At 43.9% G+C, this 12655-nt stretch overlaps 1 protein-coding gene across 4 annotated transcripts in view; it reads right to left on the bottom strand.

The window, feature by feature from the left end:
• CREB1 (cAMP responsive element binding protein 1) overlaps window positions 1-12655 on the bottom strand; it is a 283803-nt gene that overhangs the window by 145020 nt on the left and 126128 nt on the right. For all 4 annotated transcript variants that reach the window (XM_085648883.1, XM_085648881.1, XM_085648884.1 and 1 more), the window contains one exon: window positions 3652-3798. In XM_085648883.1, coding sequence (XP_085505009.1) covers window positions 3652-3798 — 147 coding nt within the window. The remainder of the gene's footprint in view (window positions 1-3651; window positions 3799-12655) is intronic.

A 12655-nucleotide genomic window follows, 5' to 3' on the forward strand; every position in this document is an offset into this window, starting at 1 on the left:
AAGTAAAGTTCTCTACCTCAGAAAATTACTTCATCTTTATCCTTAAGTCTCTGGAGCCACAACAAGAGACTGCCTTCCCTGTCTTTCAGAGATTTTTGTAGAAAAATTCTACAGAATTTACATTCACCCACTTCATGGTTAGGGTAAAGACAGTAAATACACTTACTGTGTGGATCTTCTGAGAATAACGTAGCTTTCCACAAAAGAACAAGGTCTAAACAAAGACTTCTACTTGAAGTCATCCTGAAGAGAAAAAACTGAGCAGAGCTCAGGGAGACTCCCTTTCACACGACGTGCGGTAGAAAATCTGAGGTGAGGAGCTCTGAGGAGAAGGTTCTAGAGAGGAGCTGGCGCCTGATTGGCCGGAGTTCGGACTAACATAATGACAGAGATAGACTGCGAATGTCTTTTTTCTCTTTCCATGTATCTCTATGGAAATTTCATATAGGGACATTCTTGAGGTTATTATATGCTTATATCTCTGTTTTTATATGATTACGTATGTATAGGTATATATATATATATATATATATATATATATATATATATATTATCACTGTATATATTGCTATATTATTTACCGTGGGACTCCCACTCCGACGACGGGGAATATTCAAGCATGTGAATCTATGAAAGACACCCCAATACTGGAGAATAGATAATACATTCATGCTTCGGTATGTAGTATATCACTGTTGTGTTGTCCTTCCTTTAAAGGACCACCTTTTCACAGACTAGTAAAAGGCCACAAGCTCTATATAGTTGATGTGCTCCCCTGATGCCTCGCCAAGATGTGTACCCTACCCAATAAGCAGTGCATAGGTGAGAATAATCACCTGAAGAAGGTTGAAAAAAGACCTGCCGGGCAACAGGTTGTTGCGGTTTCATTATTCCAGACAGTGCTGAGTGCTGGCCATTTGTCAACACTAGATCTTCCCACTGACCCTTCGCTTCTGACCATTATCTTGTGATGCACTGTTGGAGTAGCTGCATGTTAAGTCTGGTGAGGAACACAATTGCTATGCAAGATGCCAACATGCCCAAGAGCTTTTTTACAGTTCATACAGCCAGGAGTTGAGTGGACGGAAGCTTTTTTACAGTTCATACAGCCAGGAGTTGAGTGGACAGAAAAAGTGGCAGCAGCTGCTGAAATGCGATTACTCTTTGCTAGTTGTGGTATGCTTTTTTTGTGATAAAGTTTAACATTTAGCTCCGGTAAGGCTGGATCTGTTGGGGTTGGAGGTGGGACTTCTTTGCGTTTACTGTGAACTCTATAAGCTATGAAGGAAGGTTAGAATTGTCTTAGTTTGTGCTAGGCACTGCTCTCTGCTGCTGCCCTTGATCAGTCATCGAGATACAGAAAGACACAAATGCCTGCTCTGTGTAGCCGAGCAGCCACCCTTACAAGCACTTGGTAAAAACCCTTGTAGGGTAGTGTTATCCATTTACCACAAACTGAAGAGAGTGGTGAATAGGGGGGTGTGGTAATAGGCTTCCTTGAGATGCAACGCCATCATAATGTCTTTCTGCAGGGTTGTCATATGGTGCACCGAACAGAATATACTGAATGACTGGCCTCAGGCATAAGTTGGGCTAGAGGGAGCTGTCTGAGAGCAGTACTCCAGCTTAGTGTGCAGCTGAGATGACTTTATTTACCATAGAACGTTTCTCCTTTTTTATAGTGAAAATCACGCACGCTAAGAGGCTGCAGGCAGTGCTCTGTTTAGACGGAGTTTGGTAGGAGTCTGGGCATTCAAAGGAGACACAATGTTGATCAGATGTTGTTGTATCTATATTTATCTCAATGTAGTATTTGATGCATATATAAACATCTAGCGAGTGTAGAACTCTCTCAGCCAGCTTCAAGGGATTTGAAAATAAAGAGCCAAGTACAACAGTGACATTGAAATGAAAGCATGAAGATCCCTTTGGCATGAATCTTGGGTAGGTGCACAAGGTAACTTTTTGTGCAATGCACAATATATATGTATGTATTGCACAGTGGCAGCCACCACTGTGAAGATTATGTGTGAGTTAACTTTCATACATAGGAAGAGCTCTTTTTGTTTTCCCAATTACTTTGACGCAGTTTGACAAATCATCCCAAAGCTTTCCCAAAAAATAAGCTCTTTCAAGCAAAGTTTCAGGGTGATTCATCAAGCGAGGGTCGAGAAAAAGGGGGGTCACAGACACGTTTTCTCCCATACAGTTTCTATAGGAAAAATGAGACAATGATACAGAAAAAAGGCTCAACAAAATTATACGAAATTTGTCAAAAAGCTGGAACGCTAGAAATGTATCCAGAAAGCGTGGTTTAAAGTGATTTGGTGTAAATCTGTTCAGCCATTTAAAAGAAAATTACGTTTCAAAATGTATAGACACATGTTGCAGTGGGACTCGCACAAAAAACAACAAAAAGTATTCTGATTGGTCACAGCGATGCGATTGGCAGCCGGAACATGAAGAAAAATGTTCCACTCACTATTAAAGGACTCATTCCTAGAGCCCTGAAAATGCGGGTCACGTGTAGGACATTTCTACACCAATACTATTTTTGTCCTCCCACGATTTCTTACTTACACATGAGGTGCACCGGTCATAAAACATCTTGGTGGAAAACACAGAGAAAAAGTTATTTACTGAAAAAGCATATTGTAGGATTGTAAAGGAGATACCAAAGGTTTTCCGGCAAACAATAGCCTTGGAAAGGCAAAAGTGTTTGGGGATAATTTTCTGGTGGGTGGGGAAAAGAAATCTGCATCACTGACCAGATACTACCTGATGGGAAGGCTAGCTGTTTCTGGAGATTGAGTTTGAGGCATTTAAAAAAAAGGAGGAGGTGGAGTAGTTCTGTGGCATTTTCAACCAAAAATATTGGATGTCAAAATACATTTTGCCTGTCACAAGCACAACACACAACACTGACAGTTGAAACCTCAGGTTATTTTCACAGATCAGTGGGATCTTTATTCTTAGCATGTCAGTAAAGCTATACGAGAGGGGGATGAGATACATTATTTTCCCACTGTTAATACAAAAATATATTTTGAAATCTTTACCTACTAATACTGTCAGCAGGAACAATATTTTGCTTTTACTCTAAGAAATCGTACTACTTCAAACTCCTATTTCTAACATTACCTGAAGCAATGGTTGAATGGAAAGCAAAAGTGTCAACGGCATTTTCTTCATTTATTAGTATTTCTTAAGTACTACATTTTGAAAAGAGGCAACGTCAGAACAAATGCCATCACAGAACGACACTGGGCTTTTTACGTTGTTGGAAACAAAATCGACACTTCAGTTTGAAGATATTTTTGGTGGTTTCCATTAACTTCTTTATACACACTTGTGTATTATAAAAGAATAAACATATATACTACTTCGCATGTCTGAAATGCATCCAACTGTTTATCATTCTCATTAACTAGAATTTAGGTCGGTCAACATATGGTTTACATTGGTCAAATTTTTCCATTGGTCATAGTATAGCAATGATTCTTGGCTCTTTACTATAAAATACACTATTTGCACGTAATAGTGGTGTACCATATGTAGCACAATAGGCAAAAGGCTTAAAGAAATATGGCACAAATCATACCTGAAGGCACAACTGGCATTTATATTTGATTATTAACTTGGTGATCTTACTTGGACTGTTTGGACCTGCGGGGACTGAATAACAGATGGCTGGGCTGCTTGAATGACTCCATGTACTTGAACAGTCTGCCCATTTGGAAGCTGGACTAAGGTCACAGTGGGGGCTGAAGATGTTCCATGAGCTGCAGCCATGGATACCTAACAAAATAAAAAAAAGAAGAACTTTTATTGAAAAAAGCCACCAACATTAATTAACCAAAGACAGAAACATTCACAAAAAAAAAGAGGTACTATATTTCAGCAAAAGCCTTTAAAAAGATTTGATGACCATGCCCACTGCTGTTCGTCACATTATTAGGTAGGTACGGTAAGTATGGGAAAAGTAAATTGTTATTCTTTACAATAACTGGAGGTCCTGAGTAAAGCATTACATGAAAATGAAAGGTATAACAATACGTTTTAAAACTTATATCCATGTGGGAGGAGTGAACAATTATCTAGCAGGAAAGTTAGATAAAAATACTGGATTCAATTTATTAAATGCTCTTCTTTTTGTGGGGTGCAGTTAACTATATATGCAAAATGATTTTCCTCGTCATATAGGATGGGGCTTAAGTATTTTCATAAACACATAAAGGAGTTTAACAAAGGAATGTGAGTGTACTCTTACAGTACTTTTGCATGCCTTTGCAAATTGGCTCCAAACCATTTAAAACACTATTAAAATACTTGGGTCAAATTCATAAACATCATCATATTCACAACTAATAGTACAAATATAAAGAACTGTGCCCTCTCTGCACTTTTTCTAATGGGGAATAAGACGATTCAAAGCCAATTCACAAAGGTATGTAAAAGTACACAAGAGTACTCCTTCAATACTACTTCTCATACTCTTAAAATTCATTTGTGAATAAGACTCTTAGATCTTGATGGCCAGGACTGAGAGGGGTCTGCAACTGCTGTTAACCTCTTTTGCCCAATTCATGGAAGTTCAGGATCTGCTGGTCAACAATTCAAAGTCCTACGTGATGCAATTAGGTGCCTGCTCAAGTAGGTCCTACACCTTCAAGGTTGGGTCCACCCCAGTCCCGAGGACGAGTTTTTTTTCTTCTCATGTCTGGGAGTTCTGCTGGATACAAAGATGAACTGGGAGCCCATAAAAATCTGTAAGAAGAACGACCTTACCCGGGCGGTTGCAGCTTTTTAAAATGTTGCCTCTAGACTGGGAAAAAGACCGGTTGAGGCCGTATTACAGCTTTACAAGGCCAAGTGCATAACAAAAGCATTGGGATGGCAGTGAAATCTGGGGCTACACCACCTTCGAGGACCTCCAAATCACCAAAAGGAATATGCTACTTACCAGTATGCATCTTTTCTTGGCATGTAGAGCTGCAGATCTACACACTTTTGCATAGATCGCCCGGATGTTTGCAGTTTGTTTTTCCTCTTGGAAAGTCATTGGAAGTCACGAGGTCGGTGACTCCTCCCTTGGTTTGTTTTGCGCATGGGCTTCGGCTCCATCCTCAGATTGGTTTTCGCCAACAGGGAAAGATGGAGCGTAGTAATAATTGTGAAGAAACCCATGTGTGTTGTATCTAAATAAGATAGACTGGAACAGATACAGGTAGCCGGGGAGGCGTGTGTAGATCTGCAGCTCTACATGCCAAGAACAGATGCATACTGGTAAGTAGCATATTCCGTTAGAGGCATATGAGCTGCAGATTACACACTTTTGCATAGACTATATAGCAGTTCCCAACCCTAGCGGCGACCACCGGTATCTGTTGCAGTGGTTTGAAAAAGTGTTTTTAGTACAGCCTGGCCCACACTAGCTTGTTGCATGGTTTGCACATCTACACAGTAATGTTTAGTGAAAGTGTGCGGTGTTGACCATGTAGCTGCTTTGCAGATATCATCTAATGGGATGTTCCCTAGAAAAGCCATAGAAGCCCCTATCTTTCGTGTAGAGTGGGCTTTAGGGGGAACAGATAGCGTTCGTTTTGCTTTGTGGTAGCAAATCTGTATGCATTTTACAATCCACCTAGCTATCCCGGATTTCGAGATGGGGTTGCCTTTGTGTGGTGGAGAGAAAGAGACAAATAGTTGTTTGGTCTTTCTGAAAGGTTGTGTTCTCTGGATATAGTAAAGTAAGGCCCTTTTAACATCCAGTGTGTGTAGAGCCCTTTCTGCAACAGTTTGAGGTTGCGAGAAAAAAAACGGTAATTCTACCGATTGGTTTAGATGAAAGGGGGAAATGACTTTGGGTAGGAATTTTGGGTTCGTACGGAGGACAACCTTGTTCTGGTGCATTTGGAGAAAAGGTTCTTGTATGGTAAGTGCTTGTATCTCACTGACCCTTCTAAGGGAAGTGATGGCTACAAGGAAAGCTGTTTTCCATGTGAGAAATTGCAGTTCACAATTATGAAAAGGTTCGAAAGGCAGTCCCATTAGCCTTGTGAGAACTATATTTAAGGTCCACACAGGTGAGGGTGGTACTCTGGGGGGAATTATTCGTTGGAGGCCTTCCATAAAGGCTTTAATGGCAGACATTCTGAAAAGTGATAGGTGCTGTCTGTTTTGTAGGTAAGTGGCAATTGTTGCGAGGTGTAGCCGAATGGATGCATATGCTAGGTTACACCTTTTGTAGATAGATACGTCTAGAGGGTTGATTGTGTTGTTATGGCAATAAACAACAAATCTTTTCCACTTTGCAGTGTAGCAGGCTCTAGTGTTAGGGCGTCTAGCTTCTCTGATGACGTTCATACAGTCAGGGGGAAGGTTAAGGTATCTGAATTCTAGGATCTCAGGAGCCAGATCGCAAGGTTGAGCTGAGCTGGGTCCGGGTGTCTGATCTCTCCATGGTTCTGGGTTAGGAGGCATGGTGAGAGGTGTAACTTTTGGTGTGGCACTACCGAGAGTTCCAGCAGCGTGGTGTACCACGGTTGTCTGGCCCATGTGGGACCTACTAGAATCAGTGTGAGGGAGTGCTGTTGTAGCTTTCGCACCACTAATGGAATTAGTGGGAGAGGTGGAAAGACGTACGCAAATTTGTCTGACCAGTTCATCCATATCGCATTGCCTTTGGACAATGGATGTGGGTATCTGGCGGCGAAGCTTGGGCATTTTTTGTTTTCGTGGGTGGCAAAGAGGTCTATGTGTGGATGCCCCCACATCTGAAAGAACGGGTGAAGAACCTGCGGGTGAAACTCGTGGATCTGCTGCGTCTGTCTGCTGAGCAGATCTGCCATGGTGTTTTTTAAGCAGATCTGCCATGGTGTTTTGGACTCCTGGGACATGTTGGGTTAGGAGAAAGATTTTGTCCATCTCCATATGCTCTGTGCTAGTTGAGAGAGCTGTGGAGAGTGTGTGCCGCCTTGTTTTTGAATGTAGTACATGGCCGTCATGTTGTCTGTGCGAATAAGGACGGCCTTGCCTAAAACCTGTGTCTGAAAGGATTTTAGGGCTAGAAAGATTGCCAGTAACTCCAGATGGTTGGAGTAACTTTTGTTGCGGCGTCCATGTGCCCTGCACTGTGAGGTGTAGTAGATGAGCTCCCCAGCCGGGGAGCGATGCGTCCGTTGTTAGGATTATTTGTGGAACCGGGTCCAGGAACGGTCGACCTCTGGAAAGATTTGTGGTGTTCCACCACTGCAGAGAGCGATGGGTGCGACCGTCTACCAACACCAGATCTGTCAGTTGCCCCTGGGCCTGGTTCCATTGGCGTGCTAAGCACTCTTGGAGTGGACGCATCTGGAGTCTTGCATGAGGCACTATGAAAATGCAAGAGGCCATCATCCCTATTAGTTGCATAAACACTCTTGCTGGGAGAGATTGTTTAGGTATGAATCTTTGACGCAAAGCCTGAATGCTTGCAATCCTGGCAGGATTGGGGTAGGCTATGGCTTTTGAGGTGTCTATGGTGGCACCGAGGTATTGCTTTGTGTGGGATGGTATTAGCTGGGACTTTTGGTGGTGCACTGTGAAACCTAGCTGGTGAAGTAGTTGGATTGTAGTGGCGGTGTGATGTACACATTGGTTGTAGGACGCGGCTTTTATTAGCCAGTCGTCCAAATATGGGAAGACGTGAATGTGCTGTCTTCTGAGGTGTGCCGCCACTACCGCTAGGCACTTGGTGAATACCCTTGGTGCTGTTGTGACCCCGAATGGGAGCACCTTGAACTGGTAGTGTTGCCCGTCCACTACAAATCTGAGGTACTTTCTGTGAGCATGGTGTACCGGAATGTGAAAGTATGAGTCTTTCAAGTCCAGTGTGGTGAGAAAGTCGTTCTGGGAGAGGAGCGGAAGTACCTGCTGAAGTGTTACCATGTGAAAATGGTCCGAATGTATGTATGTGTTTAGAGGCCGGAAATCTAAGATAGGTCGTAGAGTCTCGTCTCTTTTTGGTATCAGAAAATATAGGGAGTAGACTCCTAAATTTTGTTGACTGGCGGGGACTTGTTCTATCGCCTGTTTTTGTAGGAGGGAGATTACCTCCTATTTTAGTAACGTGGAATGTTCTTGTGACATTGGGCGTTGCCTGGGTGGAATGTTTGGGGGGGTAGATGTCAATTCTAGGCAGTACCCTGAACGAATAATTTGGGTTACCCATCTGTCTGAGGTGATGGTCTCCCAGACGTGAAGGAAATTTTGTAGCCTGCCCCCGACCGGAGTGGGATGGTCTGGAGGGAGCAGGGGGAAGTCATTGGGTAGGCGGTGTGGCAGAGCGGGCGGTATTTGATGTGCCTCTGCTTTTATTGTTATTGCCCCTATAGCCGCCTCTTTGATAACCCCTTGTGAAGGCGGATTGAGCAGGGAATTTGTAGAACGTGGACGTGCTATCTGAGGAGTAGCCTCTGGCCGTGCCCCGAGAGGAAGAGCGGCGAAAGGAGCGCCTAGGAGGGTGTGACTGCAAGGCTCCCACAGATTTCACCGTATCTGTGTCCTTCTTCATCTTCTCGAGGGCCTCATCTACCTTTGGACCGAATAGATGTTCTTGATCAAATGGATGATTTAATATGGAGGCCTGTACCTTAGGTTTAAACCCTGAAACTCTCAGCCAAGCATGGCGACGGAGGAGGACGCTAGTGTTAATGGCCCTGGAGGCTGTGTCTGCTGCGTCTAAGGCACAGCGTATAGAGGTGTTAGTTACGGTCTTACCCTCTTGAATTAATTTATTGGCCCTATTTTTGTATTTTTCTGGGAGATGGTGCATGATTGTTTCTAGTTCATCATAATGCGCTCTGTCGTATCTGGGCAATAGCGCTTGAGTGTTGGCGATACGCCATATATTGGCTGCCTGTGACGCAGTGCGCTTTCCTGACGCGTCCAGTAGCTTTGACTCTTTGTCAGGTGGTGGTGCTTCGCCTGACGCCTGGGAGTTTGACCTTTTCCGTGCAGTGGAGACCACTAGGGAATCCAGTGGTGCTGGCCCTTTGATATAGGCAGGGTCTGTGGGGGCAGCTTTATACTTTTTTTTTCTATGCGTGGGTTAATGAGTCCTCCGGTGGAGATGGCCTGGATGGATAAAGGTCATCTTGTGGGACATCTGGAATGTCTGGATTATTATAATTGTCCCATGGGTCTGGGGATCCTGTAGGGGTGGGGTCTTGTGGCACATCCCCTGGATCGTAATATGGGTCCCCCTGATCATCATGGTCTGGAGACTGGGTCGGAGAGCGATGAGGCAGGGGTGGAGAAGGCGGAGGGGGCGGAGGTGGGGAAGGCACTCTGAAAGGGGAGGTAGCACAGTCTTTCCTCTTTGGAGGTGGAGGCGGAGCCGGTTTGTCCAAATGTCTCTTTTTAGAAGAAAGTGCCAAATGTCCAGTTTTTGGAACCTTGGTAAGTGTCTTTTGCAAGGGATCCGGTGTAAACAGTTCCTGAGACAATGTTTGTTCCGTCGGCGCCGAAGTTTTCGGGGCAATGACTTTTTAGGCTTGTCCGTGCCGTGCTTTTTTGGAACCTCCGGTTTTTTGGTCGGCGCCGAGGTAGGCTTCGGCGCGGGAGTGTCGGTGCCGAGGGCCTTATGGTGTTTGGTCGGTACCGAAAGGCTGGGTTTCGACACCAAGGGCTTTGGTGCAGAGCTCGGTGTCGAGGTGGAGGCCGGTCTCTTTTTCTGTGCCGAAGTATGTTTATCGGCGCCGCTGGCAGGCTGGCTCGAGCCCGAGCCGCCGGAAGGCTTATTAGGCTTCTTCACCGGGCCCGAAGGTAGGGTGTTCGAAGCAGTGTCTTTGGTCTTGCCTAGGCCCGGAGGCGAAGGAGTGACCGAAGCTTTTTTAGGTGTCGGCGCGGGTGTGGGAGGGGGTATAGTACTCACGACCCTCTGCGCCGGAGTGATGTCCTCCACATCCGAGTCGTCGGCTTCAGAAGCATTGACGAGGTCCTCTTCGGTGTGCTGCTGTCCCGGAGCTTCGACGTCCTCCCCGAAGATGTCGACTGGAACGGAGGTCGAGGAGTGCACCATGTTTCGTCTGGCCCTTCGATCTCGAATAGTCTTTTTCGATCTGAAAGACTTGCAGGCGGGACAGTCTCGAGCCTCGTGTTCAGGGGAGAGGCAGAGGTTGCACACCTCATGAAGATCGGTGTGTGGGAATTTGGAACAACATCGAGGGCACTTCTTGAATGGAGTTCTTTCCATCAGCCGGGACCGGAGCTTGGATAGGCCCGAAGGCCGCCGTCGACGACTGGAATCGAAGATGTGTCGAAGAGAAGGCGATTGAGGAGATCAGGATCTGAACAATACCGCGATGAGCGAGGATTCCGCTTCGATCGTCGAACTGGAAATGTTCGGAACCGGAGCGCGAAGTATTACATCCGAGCCGATGGCGGAAAAAAACAATCTGAGGATGGAGCCGAAGCCCATGCGCAATACGAACCAAGGGAGGAGACACCGACCTCGTGACTTCCAAAGACTTTCCAAGAGGAAAAACAAACTGCAAACATCCGGGCCCAACACCAGGTGGCGATCTATGCAAAAGTGTGTAATCTGCAGCTAATATGCCTCGAACATAACTTTTTGAGATGGCTTCTAGCCGTTCCTCAGAGTACCCCCACCTTCATCGTACATGAAGAGTTCGGCATGACCTATCTCACCAACCTGTTAGCCTACTGCCCGGTTTCATTATGGCCAAAAATCTGGACCGGTAAGGGGACATCATTAAATAAAATGATCTTAAGGGACTGTATGGCCCTTGACCATGTCTCCCATGTCCCGTGGCTCAAATACATTAAGGAGTGTCTTGTGAGCCTGGGGAGAGAAGATCTCTTTGCTAACCCTGAACTGAGCAATATGAAGGACCTGGATGAAATTAAGGAAGCCTTCTTTAAACAGCAGTCAATAGGCAGGGAAGACAAGTAGCTATTAAAGCCTAGCGTATGTCGCTTTATCATGTTAAGAACCACTCAGATGGTTGAACCGTGTTTGTTAAATCGTACGATGGTTTTTAACTGACTAGGTTCCGGATTTACCTCTTCTCACCCACCAAAGAGGGCATTGTCCTGTGGCTGCAACGGAAAGTATCCTCAGGACATACTTCATTTCTTGATGTTCTGTAGATTTTAAGACCTACCCAGAAAGTCCTTTATCATCCCGATCTTGAAAAAGGCTAATTTTAGGCAAGTGCGTCCCACTTATATATATATATATATATATATATATATATTTTTTACAACACTTATGGGAAGCACAGTTTTTTTATGTGCTTAGTTTTTAAAAATCTGCAGTCAGGCTTAGGTCCAGTTGTGATTAATGAGTGTGTTTTTAATACATTATTTACGGTACGATGAACTTTGTAATGCTTTGCACACCTTTCCTACCTATTACCTGTATTTATCGGATGTGATTATCTGTTGTTAATCTGAGTGACTTTTTTTTACCTGGCTTTGCTTGAGTGACCTTGGTGTTACTTGTACTTTGTTTTTCACATTTAGCCTAGGTCACTATCTAAATTGGTATGGTTTATTGAGGAATGTTTTATTTACACCTAATGTGTGCTTTTATGGTTTGACACATGAAACCGAATAAAGACTAATTTGATTTGCTTAGACTCTTAGATCGATGGCTTCTTTATAGCATTTAACAGAACCAGAAAAGTCTCTAGATGGAAAGTCCAGAAACAGGCTTGATGTATTCAGGCTTAATTATGTTATTATGTTCTCATCAACATTTTAGGTTGAATCCTCGTTTGCATGTAGGATTTGTCTCGTTCTCACAGACAACAGTACCAGCCAGTTTAGTTTGGGATTTTTTTTCTCCATCCCTAAAGATAAACATGTGGCTGCACAACCTATTCTGGAGCAATTGGTTGAAGTCCTACTTTTTCAGTTTAAAATAAACTCAAGTACAATTCAAAACAAAGCTTAATAAAAAAGAAGGGTCAAAATTTCCTTTTTAATTAACCTTTAAAAAGAAAAAAACAGTTGTATATTACACCTGTTAAGCTGATCCTAGAGTCAGATCCACAGTCCAACTCTACTGACATAAAGAAAGCTCTGCATAGCTCTGCTCGGATGGCTCCAGGAGATCATATTGCTTGCTCTTTCAACTGCCCAGAAGGTGAAGGCAAGCCTCATTCAATGGGTTGGTTTACATTCAGAAGATGGTCTATACTTAAGGAAACTATACATTACATTTTTCGAGCTAAGCACAAGCTTCTCACACAAAAAGTGGTATTATACTCTGGATTAGCTTCTAAAGTAAGGTGGTCTTCAGAATAAATAAATCAGGGTTGGAGGAGAGGGACAGTGGTGCACTGCATTTCATCTGCATTACAGTACGGTATATATGGAACTATGATAAACATTTATATGATTTCTTTAGTGTTAGGAGAGACAAGTGGACTTTTCTGGTATGAAGGAAGACACTCTGGAGGACTCGATGTTGGGAAATCTCTGAAAACTAGTTTGATCTGGCTATGGCCCGCCTATATCGAAATTACCAGGAGTAGTTTTACAACTTCAAAAATGTTATGGATTCACTTGTCTTATTCCACCATTTATTTGTGGGGTCGGGACTTATTCTCTTGAAAATCCCCCTCCTGCGCCACTTTTTGTTTTT

The sequence above is a fragment of the Triturus cristatus genome, chromosome 3_2 (genome assembly GCF_964204655.1).
Source record: "Triturus cristatus chromosome 3_2, aTriCri1.1, whole genome shotgun sequence".
NCBI lineage: Eukaryota > Metazoa > Chordata > Amphibia > Caudata > Salamandridae > Triturus > Triturus cristatus.